This window comes from Scomber japonicus, chromosome 7 (genome assembly GCF_027409825.1).
Source record: "Scomber japonicus isolate fScoJap1 chromosome 7, fScoJap1.pri, whole genome shotgun sequence".
In the NCBI taxonomy this organism is placed as follows: Eukaryota; Metazoa; Chordata; class Actinopteri; order Scombriformes; family Scombridae; genus Scomber; species Scomber japonicus.
The window spans coordinates 31,301,284-31,323,144 of record NC_070584.1 but is presented as its reverse complement, the minus strand read 5'-3'; the positions used below and the strand labels follow the sequence as shown (position 1 = coordinate 31,323,144).

Genomic DNA, 21,861 nt, shown 5'->3' with positions numbered 1-21,861 from the left:
GAGCGGAGCGTGAAGGTTGCTATGGTTGCGAGGGTTGGATCTCGAGGACATTGGTCAATCAACCTGTCAATCAGGACGTAGCCACGCCCTAATGCATACCCTGCTTTATCGTCACATATAAAATCAGGGAGGCCAAAATTTCAAAAATGAACATCATACTGCATTGAAGAAGGCTTTAAACTAGCGATTGAGACCATAAACACATTTTGAAAACGTTTACTGAGGTTAGAAATCAAGTGAGAAGTTGGTGAATTCTCCATTGACTTGTATAGAGACGGTCGCCCCCTGGTGGCCTTTTGATAGAATGCAGTTCTAAGTTACTTCCGCGTTGGCCTCGTTTCAGAGGACCAGAACTCCCCGCCTGGTGTAAACAAGTATAACTTCCATGCAACCATAAAGCAACAATAACCATTATCTTTCATGTAACAATGTATCAGCTGACAGTGTGCAATGTGGTGCCTCTTGGTCATGAAGTTGCAGAGAATTATCAGTCACTCTGCAGCTCCACTCAGCTTTACGGAGCTTTATAGCCACTCATTGTTCAGCTGCTTTACTCTACTGTTCACTGGTTCACTCTCAGCACTCTTATAGTGTCGTTTTCAACCGCAGCAGGCAGCTCGTTTCAGAGAAAAAACTGAAAAAGACTGTACCCTACCTGCTCAGCACCAAACAGAAACAGACACAGGTAGCTGTAGACTAGCAGGTGAACACAGTGGAGCATTTAGCAGCTAAAGAGCCAGATATTTCCCTCAGGAGGTAACAGGGAATGAGTATTGAACTTAAATTCAGCAGGTGGATAGAAACACGACTCCGAATGAATGCTATTGTTGCTCTGTAAGTGCTAAATGTGGAAATAAGAAACTAAATAGATATGTTGAAACTGTTTCAATATATCAATTTAAAAGCTGATGATATGTCAGTGGCCACAAAAAATGAAGAAGTGTCTTTTCCTGGTTTTAAAGGCTGCGTTACAGTAAAATTATGTAATGTTATGAATTTACCGACTATTCCCAGCCGTCCCACTTAGTCATTATATCCAAATTACAGATGGTCATTTATCAAAAATCTCATTGCTTCAGTATTTTGTGAAAGCACCAATACTCATCCCTATTGTTTCGATATTGAGGTATTTGGTCAAAATGATTGTGATATTTGATTTTATCTATATCATCCAGCCCTAAGTATCATTCCAGTTAGAAATTCAACCTAAAACTTTCCCTTTTATTCTTATTTTAGAAGTTTGTCCTGAAACAAACAAAAGTCTGAAACTTGAAAAGTTATAATTTAGATCAGGAAAATAATCTGACCAAATATTCAAAGTCAACTTTTGATACTTGACATTTGACACATTTCCGTTCTTTCTCCAAAAATATGAAGCTTTCATACCAGTCCTGATACAGAGTGTGTGTGTGTGTGTGTGTGTGTGTGTGTGTGTATATGTGTGTATATATGTGTATATGTGTGTGTATATGTGTGTATATGTGTGTATGTATGGTGTACCTTTGCTGTGCACAGACTGGAAAGCGAGCTAATGGTTCAGAAGAGTCACTGAGGCATCATGAGTTCATTTCATCACACTCCACTTACTTCTTGCTCTCACACGCAAACGCGCTCGCTCTCTCTCTCTCTCTCTCTCTCTCTCTCTCTCTCTCTCTCTCTCTCTCTCTCTCTCCTCTCTCTCTCTCTCTCTCTCTCTCTCTCTCTCACACACACACACACACACACACACACACACACACACACACACACACACACACACACACACACACACACACACAAACACAAACTTGTCCATTGATTTGTACTTATTTTGGTCAAATAAAATTTGCCTCAATGCTGTTAGACACTCGTACTCCGGTGTCATTCCTCCCTGTTGTCCCACAGATATCTCCTTGAGAAAATGATCAGGCCAAGCTGTGCCCTAATGAGTCAGGTCAGAGACTCACCGGTGCAAATCTGTACTCAGTTCATAAGCTGGAGCAGAATGGATCAGAGGTAGTATTTTCTGTAATCCCTTCTAAATTACAACCAGCCTGTGTTCACTGATTGATGGATATGTGTAAAGATGGGTGAATATGTAAACACAGGTAGAAGACAAAAGACGAATGAATGAGCTCATCAACTGAGCAGAGACACGCAGGAAAGGCTTCAATCAGAGTTAGCTCCCCTGCCATCTTCTCATTGTTTACCCTGCTTTTTTCCTAGATTACATTATATTCCCTTTTGTCCCTTCTCTTCGCCTGTGCCAAGACTTCAAAAGGCAGACACAAAAAGCACCAGCGAACCTCTGTGTCTAATCTGGGATAAATAATGCATCATTCTTTTGATGAGACCCTATCCTATAGCTGCGGGAAGAGAGCACTTTGCTGCAGGGAACCAGCCTCTCTGGCATCTTGATATATAGAGAAGACAGAGATAGAAAGACACAGAGAGAGAGGGTACATTTATTCAGCTGAACTGACAAAGAGGAAAATCGATGAGTGAGATAGAGACAGAGAAAGAGAGTTAGACAGTGATGGTGACATATGTCCAACTTAAGAACTATGTCATGTCTTTACAGCAGGATACAGCAGGCTTTGCATTTGAGTGACAAATCTCTTAGTGGTCTTGTTAGTTGCCAAAATTGGGAATCCATTGGAGAATTTGATCAGGGCCAATTCTTGTATGGATACAGGGCAATTAAGGTCCAACTAAGTGAATCTCCATTCAACAAAGGTTCAACTAAGTGAATCTCCATTCAACAAAGGTTCAACTAAGTGTATCTCCATTCAACAAGGTTCAACTAAGTGAATCTCCATTCAACAAAGGTTCAACTAAGTGAATCTCCATTCAACAAAGGTTCAACTAAGTGATCTCCATTCAACAAAGGTTCAACTAAGTGATCTCCATTCAACAAAGGTTCAACTTAGTGAATCTCCATTCAACAAAGGTTCAACTAAGCGTATCTCCATTCAACAAGGTTCAACTAAGTGTATCTCCATTCAACAAAGGTTCAACTAAGTGTATCTCCATTCAACAAAGGTTCAACTTAGTGAATCTCCATTCAACAAAGGCCAAATTTTCTGTCATACCGTCCCTAAGGTATGAGCTGTTTTTTGTCTGGTCAAAGACAGGAAGTGCTGGTCAGAAATCCCTCAGGTGGTGCAGCTGCATCATATAGTATAACGACCCCTCACACTGTCATTACACTGTATATTCAGGTTAAATTAACATGTCTGTCTTTATTTTTCTTCCTTTTAGGAAGATTTTAGAGCTCTAATCGTAATACCGCCATACCATGAAACTGTCATAGTTTTTCTTGGTGGTTGGTTGTCATACCGCCAGAATCTCATACCGGCCCATACCTAGGTTCAACTAAGCGTATCTCCATTCAACAAAGGTTCAATTAAGTGTATCTCCATTTAACAAAGGTTTTAAACTGTTGAACACTCTTGATCAGGTACATTTACAAAGGCTTAACCAGAAATGTTTTACATCAAGTCCTTGGTTGAATGTTTCCAGATATGGTAAATGGAAAACAGACTGTACTTATGAAGCACTTTTCTAGTCTTTTTGACCACTCAAAGCACTTTTACACTACACTACATGTCACATTCGCCCATTCACACACATTCACGCATCATTGGTGCAGCCATTAGGAGCAATTTGGGGTTAAGTATCTTGCAAAAGGAAACATCAGAGAGCAGACTGGAGGAGCTGAGTATCGAACCGCCAACCTTCTGATTGGTGGACGACCGCTCTACCTCCTCATATGCCCCAATATGCTACCTCTGTATTACCTTGCGAGGCAGCTGGATTCACATGAGAATCTATCTGCAGGCTTCAAGTTTTATGGGCTTGCAACTAGCGACTTGAATTCAGCTGCCTCGTTCATATAATCACCTGCCAAGTATTTTTTTAAAGTACCTACTCTTTTCCAAATGGTTGCCAAGGACAACCTCTCTGATAGTTCTGTATAACAAACCATCTGGTGTGTGAGGTTAACCTCCATAGTTAGTTATAAGCAACTAAAACTACTTCTTTAATGTTAAGGGAAGACTGCGTGTGTCTTTTTGTCATTTACTAAAGAAGCATGTCTTATTTTATGTCCAGAGTCTCGTCTCGTCATTTTCAAGGATGGACTTAGCTATAGCAACCATCATTAAAAGAAACCAGTGTTGACTTGGGATGACACAGGATGTGAATCATGGTCTTTTGAGACAAAGCTTTGTTGACCCAACCTCTCACCTCCACCTCGACCTCGACCTAATCCTGGAGAGGTTTCACATCAAGATAACAAACTCTTCCTCCTTTGCAACAGTAATAGTAATTACTGTCATTGCTGCAGGGAGTTGGTTGCTTGAAGAGGTCAAGAAAGTGTTTACACAGGGTTTTTTTTTTTTTAAACATTTCGACAAATGCTGTTGTGTGCTGTTTTTTTTGTGTGTGTTTGGAAAAATTCTCTCAGTGTATCCCTGATGATCGCAGCACTCTGTCTTGAAAATTGCCTAAAATGTAATTAAGTTCTGCCAGGGCAAAAAAAAAACAGAGATTCCAGTTATTGGTCTACAACAGGGGTCGGGAACCTTTTTTGCTGAGAGAGCCATAAACGCCACATATTTTAAAATGTAATTCCGTGAGAGCCATACAATATATTTAACACTAAATACAAGTAAATGTGTGCATTTTAATTTTAATGCTGTTGCTAACAAATGATGAATAAAGTACTTCTTACCATTAATGCGACTTCTGGTGCTGCATGGTTTTGCTGATGGCTTTGTAGTCTGGTTGATACTTGGTGAGGTTAAGCTTCATGCCAGGCGTTGAGACTTCCATCCGTTAAACGTGATCGTAGGTTGCTTTAATGTTCTTTAGATGTGAGAAGACTGCTCACATGCATACGTAGAGCCAAACATTGTCAATACAGCAATACTCACACGCTGCAGTGTGTGGTACGTGACGGGAAGCGCGTTCCAAGTTTTGACAATCAGCTGGTCCGCGGGTTGAAGTTTTTTTAATTCTCCCCACTTGTGTTTGCTCGCCAACTCTGCTTGCTGTCGTGCAAGTCTTTCTAAATCTTCATTCAGTGACCTGAACTTATTTACCCACATGTCTGAAGCCTTCAGGTCAGCAGCTTGTAGCTCAAAATCTCTGACAGAGACACCGGGGATGTAACTCAGGTCGGCGCTGTCCACTGCGCACTCGTGTGGATGGGTGATGAACTTAAAAAGACGTGTGTGCTCCCGAAATTCTCCAAAGCGCGCGGCGAATGACTGCCGGAGTTTAGATGTGAAGCCCGCCAGCTGCTGAAGATCAAGATGTTGAGCAGGGTCACTTGTTGTGCATGCATCTTTAAACTCTCCCAGTTTTTCAAAGTGTAGTAAACGACATGTGTCAATGTCGGTGATAAAGAGTTCCAGTTTGTTTTCAAATGCAAACACTGCTTGTTGAAGAGATAACACTGTATTTCCAACGCCTTGCATTTTCACATTGAGCTGGTTCAGATGTTCAGTCATGTCCACGAGATAGTAGAACTTCATTAGCCACTCGGTGTTAGCTAACTCAGGATGCTCGACGTTTTTCATTTCAAGAAAAGTCCGGATTTCGCTCAGACAAGCCGCAAAACGGCTGAGCACCTTCCCTCTTGACAACCAACGCACATTGCTGTGCAGAAGCAGACCAGGATAATTATTCCCAACTTCATCCAGCAGTGTTTTAAACTGGCGATCATTTAAAGCTCGGGCAACAATAAAGTTGACCACCCGAATGACCAGCGACATCACCTCACCAAGCTGCTCGCCACACATCTGAGCACAAAGCGCCTCCTGATGTAGGATACAGTGAAAACTTAGGATGGGTCTCTTTTCATTTTCACGAAGAAGCGCTATAAATCCTCTGTTTTTCCCAACCATGCACGGAGCACCGTCGGTACACACCGAAATAAGTTTATCCATCGGTAGATTTTTTTCTTTAGCAAACTCAGAGAAAGACTTGAATAAATCCTCACCTCTTGTTGTCCCTTTCACAGGCAAAACAGCAAGACTTTCCTCACGTAGTGTGTCACCATCAACATACCTTGCAATGATGCTGAACTGGGATACATGGCTTATGTCTGTTGACTCATCCAATGCGAGAGAAAAGAATGGTGCGGCATTTATGTCCTTCACTTGTGTTGCCTCAATTTGATCTGCCATCATGATGGTACGATCGTGAACAGTCCTTGCCGACAAAGGCATGTCTTTTATTCGTTTGATTATCTTGTCTTTATCTGCAAAGTCGTCGAAAAGTTCATTGGCAACATCAACCATGAATGTTTTGGCATACTCCCCATCCGTGAATGGCTTTCCGCTTCTCACAATCGCTAAAGCACCAGCAAAGCTAGCCGAATTCCAGTCACCTTGTTGAGTCCAAACACGGAGTTGCTGCTGACTAGCTTGCACTCTGCACAGTAGCTCTTGACATGCTTTTTTCCTGCTGTCCCCCGCAGGATATTTCGATGCAAATGTAGAATGGCGTGTGTCGAAGTGCCGCTTTATATTTGACCGTTTCAACGATGCAATTTTATCATTGCATATTAGACACACTGCAGAACCTGCTCTCTCCACAAAGGCGAATTCCTCTGTCCATTCCTGCTGAAAAGTACGATATTCCTCATCTTTTTTTCTTTTAGCCATCTTCTTCGTCAAAAGGGTTTCTGCAATTAGCTAGCTGACTCCTTGACTAAAAGGAGGGAAGTTTACTTCCTGACCTCACAACGACCCGTTTGACACATTGTCCAATAAAAAATTGCCGTTGTCCCGGAGGACAGCTGTGATTGGCCACAGCTGTCCTCCCAAAAGCCGCTCAAAACCATGAACATGAGCGGTAGGAAATGAGTGGATTGAAATACACGAGAATGTTTTATATTTTTAAGGTTATTTATTTATTTTTTTTTAATTAAAGATTTGTCTGCGAGCCAGATGCAGCCCTCAAAAGAGCCACATCTGGCTCGCGAGCCATAGGTTCCCGACCCCTGGTCTACAACAACAAAAACAAAAAACTGCGCTCATAATTAAATACAAATAACATTTCAGTTTTTATCATTGACTCTGATCTAATGTTCCAGTTAAATGTGGAAAGCAACCAAATAGGCATTCTGTAAATTAAAGACCATTGCAAAGGTCAAAGCTTTTCTTTCTCCCAGTCATACAAAGAAACCTGTTCATGCTTTTAATACACTCACTTTCTTCCTCCCTCGTTTCCTTCCTTCCCTCCTTCCTTCCCTCCTTCCTTCCTCCCTCCTTTCCTTCCTTCTTCCTCCCTTCCATCCTTCCTTGATCCCTCCCTTACTTCCTTCTTCCTCCCTTCCTTCTTTCCTCCATCCTTCTTTCTTTCCTTCCTTCCTCCCTTCCTTCTTTCCTCCGTCCTTCCTCCTTTCCTTCTTTCCTTCCTTCCTCCCTGCCCTCCTTCCTTCCTCCCTTCCCTTTCCTTCCTTCTTTCCTTCCTTCTTCCTCCCTCCCCTCCTTCCTTCTTCCTCCCTTCCTTCCTTGACTCAAGGACAACAGGAGGGTTAAACTGAATGTTTTTGAGGGTTGGGCTACTGGTTGGATATTTGATGATATTGCCTCCCCCCCAAAAAAAGTCTATAAATCAACTGCAGCTCGCCCCTGAACTGGCTATTTTTGGATTTTTTTTTTAAGATCCTACTAATATAAATATAGTCAGAAACTTGCACTTGACTGTGTAGTTGATGTGCTACAAAGACATTTCCCTGACCTGTGGAGAGCTTTCACATTCTCAGACACCCTGACGCTCACTTAAGAAAGACTTTAGTGAAGCTTCCTGCAGCAGAATGGACCCAAAGTGCTTCATAAAAGTTTATCTATAAAGCCTGTTGTTACCACTCTGCCAAAATGTTCCCTGCAATGATTAGTCAATTAATCATACTGTCCATCTACAGTAAGTCTTTTTCTTTCTTTTTTTAAACAGAAATGCCAGATTCTCCAATGTGAAGCCTTTCTGTTCCATGTTTTAACCTTCCTGTCGTCCTCCCGGGTCAAATTTCCTTCCTCTCTCTTTCCTTCATCCAGCCCCCTTTCTTCCTTCCTTCCTTCTGTCCTACCTCCCTCCCTTCTTCCTTGCTCCCTCCCTCCCTCCTTTTCTCTTTCTTTCCTCCCTCCTCCCTTCCTCCCTTCCTTCTTTCCTCTGTCCTTTTTTCCTTCTTTCCTTCCTTCCTTCCTTCCTTCCTTCCTTCCTTCCTCCCTCCCTCCCTCCCTTCCTCCCTCCCTCCCTCCTACCTTCCTTCCTTCCTTCCTGTCATTCCTCCCTTCCTCCTTTCCTTCCTCCCTTCCTTCCTCCCTCCCTCCCTCCCTCCTTCCTTCCTTCCTTCCTTCCTTCCTTCCTTCCTTCCTTCCTTCCTTCCTGTCATTCCTCCCTTCCTTCTTTCCTTTCCTCCCTTCCTTCCTCCCTCATATCTTCCTCCCTCCTTTCCTTCCTCCCTTCCTTCCTTCCTTGGTCCCTCCCTTCCTTCCTTCTTCCTCCCTTTCTTCCTTCCTTCCTTCCTCCCTCCCTTCTACCTTCCTCCCTTCCTTCCTTCCTTCCTTCCTTCCTGTCATTCCTCCCTTCCTTCTTTCCTTTCCTCCCTTCCTTCCTCCCTCATTTCCTTCCTTCCTTCCCTCATTTCTTCCTCCCTCCTTTCCTTCCTCCCTTCTTTCCTTCCTTGGTCCTTCCCTTCCTTCCGTCCTTCTTCCTCCCTTCCTTCCTTTACTCGAGGACAACCGGAGGGTTATACTGAATGTTTTTGAGGTTTGGGCTACTGGTTGGATATTTGATGACATCTCATATGACATACAGAAAATATGCTGGACATTTTACATTATCACATTTTATAGAAATTTTGATTAATTGGAAAAACAAAATCATAATCAGTCGCAGTCCTATTTGTTCTGATACAATTCTGAACCATTTCCTGCTAACTTTTCTGTTTCCTTTTTGACTATTTAGTGTTAATTTTTTAAAATCTTGTTGAAATGTTCTCCTTTTCCTGCTTAATTTCATTGCTATATTCAGTTTAGAGCAGCCTGGTTTTTCATGTCTGGTTTTGTATTCATTAACTGGATGGAAAAACTAATGAGACAATCAGAGTTTTATAGGTGGCATTAAGAATGGGTACGTCTTTTACCTTTGCCAAAACCAGAAAAAGTCAGTGTAGTTATTAAAAGATGACTTTATGTACCACTTTGGACTCTGATTAACAGTGAAATTGAAGTTACATTGACTTTAGCTTCTCTAGAGTGACGTATTTCCCAGTAAAACAGAATATTTGAGCGGTGTACAGTTACAAGAGGGATTTAACCCTTAAACAGACCTTACTAGTTATGTCATTTGCACCTCAAGTAAGGAAGGAATGAAGGAAAGAAGGAAAGGACGGAAGAAGGAAGGAAAGGAGGAAGGAAGGGAAGCAAGGGAGGAAGAAGGAAGGAAAGGAAGGAGGGAGGAAGGAAGGAAGGTAGGAAGGAAAGGAGGGAATAAGGAAGGAAAGGAGGGAGGAAGGGAAGGAAGGGAGGAAGAAGGAAGGAAAGGAAGGAGGGAGGAAGGAAGGAAGGTAGGAAGGAAAGGAGGGAAGAAGGAAGGAAAGGATGGAGGAAGGGAAGGAAGGGAGGGAGGAAGAAGGAAGGAAAGGAAGGAGGGAGGAAGGAAGGAAGGTAGGAAGGAAAGGAGGGAAGAAGGAAGGAAAGGATGGAGGAAGGGAAGGAAGGGAGGGAGGAAGAAGAAAGGAAAGGAGGGAGGAAGGAAGGAAGGACAGATGAAGGAAGAAAGAAAGGACAGAAGGAGGGAACATTTACCCTAACAGCTGAACTTAGATCTGAGGATGAAGGAAGGAAGGAAGGAAGGAAGGAAGGACGGACAGATGAAGGAAGGAAGGACAGAGGAAGGAAGGAAGGAAGGAAGGAAGGAGGGACAGAGGAAGGACCCGGGAGGACAACAGGAAGGTTAAAGAGTCTGTATCTGCTGGTGCACGTTGTCTGTTTAAGGGTTAAAAGCCTCTGCTCTCATCCTGCCTGTATCAGCTGCCTCAGGAATCATCTTCAAAGGAAAACACACATGTTTGCTGTCAGGCTGAGGACCAGCGTGAGTTAAAAAGACATGAATAGAGGGTCCACAGATGATGAGGATGAGGAGGAGGAGGAGGAGGAGGAGGAGGAGGAGGAGGAGAAGGAGGGTTAGGGTGATTGATGGATGAATGGATGGAGGAGATGGAGAAGAAGAGAGCAGCAAAAGCACAGCAAGAAAAAACTGAACAGCAGGCCTGAAGAGTGAAACATGAGGCGACAGTGAGACATGAGTAGTGCAGGCAACAGAGGAGTTTCTACAATGATGACATCGCCGCTAAGATCAAACCGAGCCGTATATTCACATGAAAAAAGAGCTTATTCTTACATTTTCTATTGACTTTCTTTTACTAACAAAGCTGGAAAATGTGCCACTTGGATGAACGTATCTTATCTATTTCTACTATTTAACCCTTAAACAGACAACGTGCACCAGGAGATACACACTCTTTAACCTTCCTGTTGTCCTCCCGGGTCCTTCCTCTGTCCCTCCTTCCTTCCTCTGTCCTTCCTTCCTCTGTCCTTCCTTCCTTCCTCTGTCCTTCCTTCCTTCCTTCCTTCCTTCATCTGTCCGTCCTTCCTTCCTTTCTTCCTTCCTCAGATCTAAGTTCAGCTGTTAGGGTAAATGTTCCCTCCTTCTGTCCTTTCTTCCTTCCTTCATCTGTCCTTCCTTCCTTCCTCCCTCCTTTCCTTCCTTCTTCCTCCCTCCCTTCCTTCCCTTCCTCCATCCTTTCCTTCCTTCTTCCCTCCTTTCCTTCCTACCTTCATTCCTTCCTCCCTCCTTCCTTTCCTTCCTTCTTCCTCCCTTCCTCCCCTTCCTCCCTCCTTTCCTTCCTTATTCCCTCCTTTCCTTCCTACCTTCCTTCCTTCCTCCCTCCTTCCTTTCCTTCCTTCTTCTTCCCTTGCTTCCCTTCCTTCCTCCTTTCCTTCCTTCTTCCGTCCTTTCCTTCCTTCCTTCTTTCCTTCATTCCTTCCTTACTTGAGGTGCAAATGACATAACTAGTAAGGTCTGTTTAAGGGTTAATTCTTCAGGCTTCAGTTGTCAGATTAAGAGCTGCACCGATCTGTTGATTCATTGATAAGAGCTCAGATAATTGATTGGCAACTGCTTTGATTATCATTTTATTCTTTTTTTAAGCAAAAATGCCAAAAGAATATCCTGCTTTCATCTATTAAAATGCTTTTCTTTGTCATATATGATAGTAAACATTATGATAGTACTTTGGGGTTTTGGACTGTTTTCTTATATTTTATAGATGAACGAGTTAATCAAGGAAATAATCTGCATATTAAGAACACAAACGCAGGTTAAACCACCACCAGATTTCACCTGTAGCTCTCCAAAAGGGTCTTAAACACTTTGGCTAATATATTATTTTATATATATTTTTTATACAGACTCTGTTAGTTTAGTCAGCTGAAGATTGTTTTGATGTTTTATTTAACAGCAGTCTGCTTCAATGCAATTTTCTCCTCAAGTGACAAAATCGTATCTTTTCTTGGTACTCTGGTATCTGTTCTACAATATAAATTACTTTATTCAAAATTGGAAATGTCCCGTCTGTATGGTGGAATGTGATGAAATGTGAAAATGGATCAGTTTTTGGAGATTTCTATGTTCATGTAACTTGTTTGTTAGGAAATTGTTTAACCCTTAAATAGACAACGTGCACCATCTGTCCTTCCTTCCGTCCTTCCTTCCTTCATCTGTCCTTCCTTCCTTCCTTCCTTCCTTCATCTGTCCTTCCTTCCGTCCTTCCTTCCTTCATCTGTCCTTCCTTCCTTCCTTCCTTCCTTCCTTCCTCAGATCTAAGTTCAGCTGTTAGGGTAAATGTTCCCTCCTTCTGTCCTTTCTTCCTTCCTTCATCTGTCCTTCCTTTCTTCCTTCCTTCATCTGTCCTTCCTTTATTTCTTCCTTCCTTCCTTCCTTCCTTCCTTCCTCCCTCCCTCCCTCCCTCCCTTCCTCCCTCCTCCCTTTCCTGTCTCCTTCCTCCCTTCCTTCCTTCTTCCCTCCTTTCCTTCCTACCTTCCTTCCTTCCTTCCTTCCTCCCTCCTTCCTTTCCTTCCTTCTTCCTCCCTTGCTTCCCTTTCTTCCTCCTTTCCTTCCTTCTTCCCTCCTTCCCTTCCTTCCTTCCTTCCTTCCTTCCTTCCTTCCTTCCTCCCTTCTTTCCTTCCTTCCTTCCTTACTTTAGGTGCAAATGACATAACTAGTAAGGCCTGTTTAAGGGTTAACAAAGTAAAACATAGCACCACACACAACAAGAATAAATACCCAGAAATACAATATGTTAACATTTCTAATACTTTAAACATCACAATGCTTTTTATAATATCATTCATGGTAACTACTGTATTGTTAGAGTTAGATAGGCAGATCTTGGTTATGGCAAATAAACTATGGTTAGGGTATGGCTTGGGTAAAATAGCTAAGACACAGATAGTAGTTACAGCAATAAGAAGAAGCTTATGCTCTTATGTTTTAACTATTTTACTCTATTTAACTCCTGTGAAGGGCTTTGTGACCGTGGTCAGTGAAAGGTGATCTACTAAATACACTTAAATTGCTTCCTTTCCACCTCGCTTCATAACGCACACACAACATTACTGCATTGGCCCTGGACATTGGCATTGAACGTGAGGTGTAAAAACATGATACCTTTCTGAAGTTAAGCTTTGAAATGATGCCAACAAGCAGCTTTACTATGTTCATTATCGATTTTAGTTGTTCATAAATCTAAAATATGTCAAAAAGTATTGAAAACTGCCTCTCACAAGTTGACGTAATCAAAATTTCCTCTTAATTTACGTAATTATTGGGTGAAGACTGAGCAAAACCACTATAAAATACATTAGTGGATTAGTGGATCCTTTCTGATTAATGTTCCCTCTAAGTTAGTCGTAAAGTTATCCATACATATTCATTAACTACACTGCACAAGTTGCCAAACACTGTATATGGAAAGCCTTCTCAGCCATTCATTGCTTGGCTCTGCTCAGAAATATGTTGTTATTTTAGGTGTTTGGAAAGTTTTTATTGTGATGTAAAGTTTTAACCCTTAAACAGACAACGTGCACCAGGAGATACAGACTCTTTAACCTTCTTGTTGTCCTCCCGGGTCCTTCCTCTGTCCTTCCTTCCTTCCATCCTTCCTTCATCTGTCTTTCCTTCCTTCCTTCATTCCTTCCTTCCTTCCTTCCTTCCTTCCTTCCTTCCTTCCTCCCTCCCTCCCTCCCTTCCTTCCTCCCTCCTTTCCTTCCTTCTTCCTTCCTCCTTCCTCTCCTTCCTACTTCCTCCCTTCCTTCCCTTCCTCCCTCCTTTCCTTCCTTCCTTCCTTCCTTCCTTCCTTCCTTCCTTCCTTCCTCCCTCCCTCCCTCCCTTCCTTCCTTCCTTTCTTCCTTCCTCATATCTAAGTTCAGCTGTTAGGGTAAATGTTCCCTCCTTCTGTCCTTTCTTCCTTCCTTCATCTGTCCTTCCTTTCTTTCTTCCTCCCTTCCTTCCTTCCTTCCTTCCTTCCTTCCTCCCTTCCTCCCTCCCTCCCTCCCTTCCTTCCTCCCTCCTTTCCTTCCTTCTTCCTTCCTCCTTCCTCTCCTTCCTACTTCCTCCCTTCCTTCCCTTCCTCCCTCCTTTCCTTCCTTCTTCCCTCTTTTCCTTCCTACCTACCTTCCTTCCTTCCTCCCTCCTTCCTTTCCTTTCTTCTTCCTCCCTTGCGTCCCTTCCTTCCTCCTTTCCTTCCTTCTTCCCTTCTTCCCTTCCTTCCTTCCTTCCTTCCTTGCTTACTTGAGGTGCAAATGACATAACTAGTAAGGCCTGTTTAAGGGTTAACATTTAACATGATGTCAGTGACTTTTTGCAAAGTGACTGAAGACAGTGAAGTAGAGACTGAGTTTCATGCCACAGACGCAGCTTCATCATCATTAATAATAGCTGTTTCTTCTTCGTAATGTAATGGTCAGAAGGTATGAAGCACATTGGCTCTTATATCAGATTTGTACATAAATTCTTTCTGCTGATAGTGGCAGCTGCTGACTGGACGCTATGGAAACATCAGCACTAAATGAAGCTGATGCAGCATGTTTTAATTAAAAATAAAATAATTGTCACAATAAATTACACTGTGAGACCAGTGAGCAGCCAAACCTCAGGTCAAAATAGAAAATTAATGTGAGTTGAGTTTTTTCTGACCCCAAAATCAAAAAAAGTTGACTGGTCCGAGGCCAAGGCCTAGCACCTGTGACACTGCCAAAACTAGGCCCAGTATTCAACGTAATAAAGCATTTACATCTATAATACTTAAGTATTCTTATTAAAGTTTATTCCTCCTCTCGTACTGAGCCTGAGGTGACATAATGTTCTTTGTGAGACGAGACTTCAGACTTTTTCAACGTTGCTAACCAAGGCAAGAAATGATTTTGTCCTTTGGCAGAGACTTAATTTTGCTTTGGCTTTTAGGCCACGCTGCATCTGTTCTGCTCATCCAGCTGAGGATGAGTGGTGTTTGGAGGCTAGGCCTCACTGCTTTAAAATGAAATCTTTTCTGCCTCTGCACCTCTCTAGTACCAAACGCCAGACGAGAGGGCAGATAGCCGACAGAAGTCAACTAAGCTGTACTCGCTTGACCTGCCTTCTCAGAGCCGGGCGAGCAGAGAAAGAGGGGACATAAAGCGGACACATCCAGATCCATACATGTGAACATAAAGGAATAATCCAGTCAAAAGAAGAAATTATATTTGGCTATTCCACTGAGATTGAATAATAAACACATAAAAGGCTCTACCTGAGACCTTGTTGTGAAATCAACAGGTGACTGTTGGTCCACTTTGTTGTTTTAATCACTCTTTAAAGCATGTTGAGCTGCCTTTGTGTAAGAAATGTGCCATATAAAAATAAACCTGCCTTGCCTTGCCTTGCCATGGCCATGTGACACTGAGGGGCGAATTCACTAAAAGACTGGCCGACTTTTGCAGCATCTAAATGAAATGCACCCCAAACCTCACAGCTAAGTAAATAGTGTTGTTGCTCCTTTGCTATTTGCACAAATGTAAATGAGATCATATGCATATATGTGCATATATTTGGAGCAAAGCCCCTTTCTATGCAAATTCCTCACAAAAATAGTCCAATTCACAAAGAGCAGCACTAATAGCCACACGGCATTAGAGTGAAGTTATTGGCGTCTGCAGAGAGTTGGTGATAACTGAAGCTCACTCACTTATTCTCTCTCTCTCTCTCTCTCTCTCTCTCTCTCTCTCTCTCTCTCTCTCTCTCTCTCTCTCTCTCTCTCTCTCTCTCTCTCTCTCTCTCTCTCTCTCTCTCTCTCTCTCTCTCTCTCTCTCTCTCTCTCTCTCTCTCTCTCTCTCTCTCTCTCTCCCTCTCTCCCTCTCTTCAAATCTCTCTCCAAGCTTGTGAGGCATTGGATGATATTGAATTGATATTGAATGATATCAAGGGCAAAATCTTCAGTCAGACCATTTGGGGGGAATCAAGTGGGTACGGGCTTTGAGGCTTATCTCAGACTTACAGTCGCTTAAAAATAAAAAATGTGACAGCTCTGATGGAGCTCAGGATTCATCCATAAGAGCTGCTTTAGTACAGATGACACCACTGTATAAAGCATAAAGCTGGAGTGTGTGTGTTACAGCTGACCTGTGTAGATGTGTACACACAACACAGAACATGAACTACCGTGAGATCCTGACCGATGCCGTGTTAAATATACACAGCCCTCTTTCTCAGTTTGGAGACACACTTATGGTTTCAGCTGCTGTGTGACGCTGCGGCCAGATGTGACACACAGTCAGCTGTGAACAACAAACAGGACAACGGTACTGATGATTCTGCGAAATACCGGATGCAGTTTAGGCAAGGCAAGGCAGTTTTATTTATATAGCGCATTTCATACACAATGGCAACTCAGTGTGCTTTACATAAAACAGAAAAACATGTAATTTGAGAAACATTAAAACACACACACACACACACACACACACACACACACACACACACACACACACACACACACACACTAATAATAAAAACAAAGTACAGAAAAATAGAAAGAGAGAAATAAAATACTAGAATAGAGCATTAAATATAAGATTGCAGCATAAAATAATGATTAGCTTTAAAATCATTAAAAGGACATAGAGTGCAAATGAAAGGTTAAAATGTAAAGTGCTTTAAAAGAGCTCAATCATAAGCACAGGAGAAGAGAAATATGTTTTTAACCTGGATTTAAAAATGATTTCAGTTCTGCTGGTAGTTTGTTCCAGTTGTGTAAAAGCTGCTTCATCATGTTTAGTTTGAACTTTGAACTCTGGGCTCGACTATCTGACCTGAGTCAGTAGATCTCAGAGCTCTGGGCTCAACTATCTGACCTGAGTCAGTAGATCTCAGAGCTCTGGGCTCAACTATCTGACCTGAGTCAGTAGACCTCAGAGCTCTACTGGGTTTATATTCTACTAACATGTCATTCATGTATTCTGGACCTAAACCATTCAGTGATTTGTAGACCAGTAGCAGAACTTTAAACTCTATTCTCTAGCTGACTGGGAGCCCGTGTAAAGACTTTAGAAGTGGAGTAATGTGCTCTGTTTAGTACTTCATACAGACTCAGTGACACCTGAACAACACTAACGCATTTCAGACCTGCCTGAGCCACATTAATAGAGAAACAACAGCAGTACTTGAAAGTTGGTTTGTGATCATGCAGAGCTCTGTGCTCACCTCTGATAATTAAAGCCTCACAATTTGATGCTTTTTTTGTTCTCTGCGGTTTTCATTGTGGGGCCAATATGTTCCACTCCTTTTAATCAGGAACAAAACAGGGCAAATCTCACTCAGCTGCAAACTTAATGGGTGTGTTTTCACCGTCATATTATTAGCACAGACTCTATTGTGTATTGGACCTTGAGATGGGGCAGACAGAGGTTGCAAATGATGCGCTGCTATTCACGGTGCTGTGAGCAGTCGTTGTAAATTCACCACTGACTCTGTGACCTACATAGATGAGTTGCAAACTGCTCTTCCTGCCTGTTTGTTACAAAATACATGTTTCTGGGACAAATCTGTGTCCAGTCTGCAGCTGACTCTCATAAAAAAAAAAAAAATAAAAAAAAAAAGGGTCAGTACTTCTGGCTTCAGTCTCTCCCTCTGGCAGAAGAGAAGAGAAATACTTCACCTGTCAAAGAAAAGAGCATCACTTATAAAAAGCTCAAAACTAATCAAGAGAACATCCAAAGACAACAAAGTGAATGTTGGACAGTGTTGGGGAGTGACTACATGTAATGGTGGGACGTAGTTTAATTAGTTTCATTTTTTTAAATGATGCATGAAAATATTGATGATTACAAAGGAGGTTACATCTGAAGTCAGACCTTTAAGATTTTGCTCAGATGGGTTTTTTCTTAATTTTAAAAATATTTAACATGTAACTGAATACATATATTACTGTTTTTAATTATTTGAAATCAATATTTTTTATATATTTAGTAAATACAACATGATGTGGGCTTATTTGGAGCACACATGGAGCTTAAATGGAGTCACAGTACCAATTAAACCCATGCCAGACTTTTGAGTTATTTTCATCAAATATCTTTATTTTATTTTCCAAAATCACCATGAACTAATTTATTTTCAAATGAGAGATAAATGTTGCTTTATAAGAAATGATCTCCCTTATAAATCATGTCAGTATCCATGACAACACAGCTGGACTTAGATTTTGGTGCTTAATGGGAACACTTACCCTAACAGCGGAAAACATTTGGTTAGAAAAAAAGTGATCAAATGTAATAAGTTACGTTACTTTTATTAACCTTCCTGTCGTCCTCCCGGGTCAAATTGACCCCGTCTGTTTTGACTGTTCCTTCTTTCCTCCCTTCCTTCCTTCCTTCCTTCCTTCCATCTGTTTTTCCTCCCTCCTTCTCTCTTTCCTCCCTTCCTTCTCCAACCCCCTTTCTTCCTTCCTTCTGTCCTTCCTTCCTCCTTCCATTCTTCTTTCCTTCCTTCCTTCCTTTGTTCCTTCCTTCCTCCCTTCCTTCTTTCCTCCCTCCCTCCTTCTCTTTCTTTCCTTCCTTCCTCCCTTCCTCTTTTCCTTTCTCTCTCCCTCCCTCCTTCCTTCTTTCCTCCCTCCCTCCCTCCTCCCTTCTTTCTTTCCTTTCCTCCCTTCCTTACTCCCTCCTTTCCTTCTTTCCTCCCTCCTTTCCTTCCTCCCTTCCCTTCCCTCCTTTCCTTTCCTCCCTTCCTTCCTCCCTCCCTCCTTTCCTTCCTTCTTCCTCCCTTCCTTCCTCCCTCCTTTCTTTCTTGCTCCCTCCCTTCCTTCCTTGACTCGAGGACAACAGGAGGGTTAAGTAGTTGCATTACTTTAAATAGGGTTAGTAAGTAAGTCATTTGTAATCATCCCAACCCTGATGTTTGTCCTCTTCTTTAAAATGACTACAGCAAAAACACAGTAGCATCCTGATTGTTAACACTGTGTGTCTTTCTTTGTCTTCTTCTTCCCACCAACTCAGAGTCAGGCCATGCGGATTGTTCGGACGGTCGGCCAGGCGTTCGAAGTTTGTCACAAACTGAGTCTGCAGCACACACAGCAGAACGCAGATGGACAGGAGGACTGCCACAGCGAAAAGAACAGCAACGATTCCTCCGTTAACGGTACAGAAAGCACTCACACGCACACACTAACACAAACACACCCCTTTTCCACTGAGCTGGAGCCAGTGCTGGTTCGGTGCTAGAGCCAGTGCTCAGTTGGTGCTAATCCAAGCACCTCTGATGAACCTGTTGCTTTTCCACCGGCAAGGAGCCACGTGATTACGTCACTGTATAACGTAGCCAGCGCGCGCCTTTTAAAGCACTTCCATGATTCACCAGTGAGAGGCACCAACATGGTGCAAGGCATCTAGCCTGCCGGAAACAAAGAAGAAGAAGAAAAGCAGAAGAAGACGACAGCTCTGGCAATCAACAAATCTTTAACCCTCTGTAAATGCCATGATAATCAGCTAATGAACGTTAACCCCTCTCGCCGGATGATATACGTTAGCCCCGCTAGCCGGCTAATAAACATTAGCCCCGCTAGTCTGTTTATATACGTCAGCCCTGCTAGCCGGCTAATAAACGTTAGCCCCGCCCCCAGTCCGCTGACGTAATCGGTTCTTGCTTTAGACCAGAAAAGAGTTGGTGCTTGCTCTGGCTCCCGTTCTGAGGCTCAGGGCTGGAGCTTTGGCGGTGGAAAAGCAAAGAACCGGTGCTTAGTCACGCTCTAGCTCCGAACCAGCTCTAGCTCCAGCTCGGTGGAAAAGGGGTAAGTGTCAGCATCACACTCTGTCTGGTCTGCTTTGTGTGTAAATGTTTAGCACTGCTGCTTTACCCTTAAGGCGTTGTTGAAAATCCCAATATGTGTCTACTTATCACTCACCAGCACATGTAGTAATCACGTCTATGTTACAACTCCAAAAAATCAGATGGTGACAGACAATAGAGAAAGTGCAGGCTGACTATAGTGGATGACAGTGCTGCATTTTTAATCGAGTTTATTGAAATGGGAAAGAGGGGGGGAAAAAAATCAGTTGCAACCTTGTAGGAGCTTTGAAAAGAGATTTTTCTTCATCATGAAAGTCATCAAAGTTCATCATCAAAGTTGGATTTTCACTGAGCAGCACTCTTTATAGACTTTATAGAAGGAGAAAGGTCAAAGAGGATTTCTGTGGTAAAGAATAAAAAACATTGTATTGTGTACAGCATATTTTTCCTTTCTGACTCAAAACACATCAGATACACCAAAAAAGGAAAGTACATGTTACTATTGGGACAAGCAGGACAATACAGGAAATACTCAGACAGGCATGTGTCAGTTGAGTAGATGTAATGGTGCAATGGGTTTGTGTGTAGATCAGGGGTGTCAAACATGTGGCCCGTGGGCCAGAACCGGCCCGTCGAGGGGTACGATCCGGCCCACTTTCCTTTCTGTGTTCTTTTCCTTCCTTCGTTTCTTCCTTCTGTCCTTCCTTCCATCTGTCCTTCCTCCCTACCTTCCTTTTTTCCTTTCTTTGTTCCTTTCTTCCTTCCTCCGTTTCTTCCATCTGTCCTTCCTTCCTTCTGTCCTTCCTGCCATCTGTCCTTCCTACCTTCCTGTTTTCCTTTCTTCGTTCGTTCGTTCCTCCGTTTCTTCCATCTGTCCTTCCTTCTTTCCTTCCTTCCTTCTGTCTGTCCTTCCTTCCTACCTTTCTTCTCTCTTTCCTTCCTTCCCTCCATCTATTCAATGATCCGGCCCACATGAGATCAAATTGGTCTGTATGTGGCCCTTGAATGAAAATGAGTTTGGCATCCCTGGTGTAGATGGAGGATAATAATTAACTTAATAATTAACTGTTATCGAGCCCACCTGCTAATGTACCACCACCACTTCTAGTTGACCATTGTTGACTTTGTGAGCCCCTTTTTACAGTGTTTTCTTTCTTTTTTCTTTTCTTTTAAGTCTATTTATTGATTTTTTTTTTAAAGCCACTGAAAACCCGAATCCACAAAAACCTTCTAACTATATAATTTAGGGTCTTATGTACATAATAGTGAACATCTAAAAAAGTTAGAGGGAAAGAAACTCAGTCAATCCTTCATTTCACAGTAAAACCATGAGCACTCTCAACTTCAACAAATAGAGTAAATGTTGAAACAGGAAGCTCGCCTGTTTGGCTACCTATTCTCTTACTAGTTTGAACTTGAACTTGAACTTTATGTTTCAGGGGGAAGTTTGTCTTAACCTCTTCCTCCCTAGGCCTCTGGCTCAGGGTCCTGCTCCAAAATGCCATACCCAACATGAATATAGTATATCTCTGTAACTACAAGGTCTATATCATTATTAATATTGGTATCATAATAAAGGTAACACTTGTGAGATACATGTAGAGGTGACAGCATCAGCATATATGTTACTGGGTCAGACAAACTGAAGATTGAACACAGCATAAATTTAATTTTGGCCTGAATGAATAACACCTTCTGAATTATGCTGCTGTAGCCAAAAAACCTCTTGAAACTGTAACATAACATCAGTTTGTCTTCCAGGTCAAACCCACACAGACCTGAACATAAAACAAATATATAAAAGAAACGCTAAAGCAGTTACACAAACTCACATAATACAACATGCGCACATGCACAGTACATCCAGCTCTAATCAGTCAAACTGTTCATTAATGTTAAAAAAGAAAAGGATAATGATCTTCACCCAGCGTTAATAGAATAGTGATCCTCAGCTCACCCTTCCTGAGCAGTTGGACGGCATGACAGATAAAGTCATTTCTCACCCTGTTAGATGTGGGCTTTGTTAATCTGAATTCCCATCCTGAGGGGAGGAACTCAAACTCTCCTCACAGAGGATGAAGAGGACATTCTCAAATGAGCTTGAGCCTTTGAAATGTCTCTCATGATGGAAGTGTCCTTGTTTCCTAAGAAGTCTGGTTAACCTGGGGAGGGGGGGGGGGGTTTGTGTTCGACCCCTGTTTGATCCTCTATAGCCACCCCGTGTTTGTCCTACATATTTTTTAATCGTGTTGCGGCATTTTCATAGATCTTCAAGTACGTTTTTATAAAGTTGTAATAAACAGGAGGGGTTTCTTTTTTTGTTTTAAAGAAGTTGACTCGGGGGTTGGGTGAAAGTAGGACAGGAAGAGAGATTGAGTTCTAGAAAGAAGCAGCCAGGATCCAACCCACCTCCATGTGAAGAGTTTTAGGCACAGCAGCAGTGCAGACTATACACCCCCCACCGCCCACCCCCCTCCCCACCCCACT

General features: G+C 42.4%; 1 protein-coding gene across 2 annotated transcripts in view; it reads left to right on the top strand.

Annotated features, from left to right (window-relative positions):
* Positions 1–21,861, top strand: part of nos1apa (nitric oxide synthase 1 (neuronal) adaptor protein a) — a 242,419-nt gene that overhangs the window by 135,318 nt on the left and 85,240 nt on the right. For both annotated transcript variants that reach the window (XM_053321855.1, XM_053321856.1), the window contains exon 6: positions 18,585–18,726. In XM_053321855.1, coding sequence (XP_053177830.1) covers positions 18,585–18,726 — 142 coding nt within the window. The remainder of the gene's footprint in view (positions 1–18,584; positions 18,727–21,861) is intronic.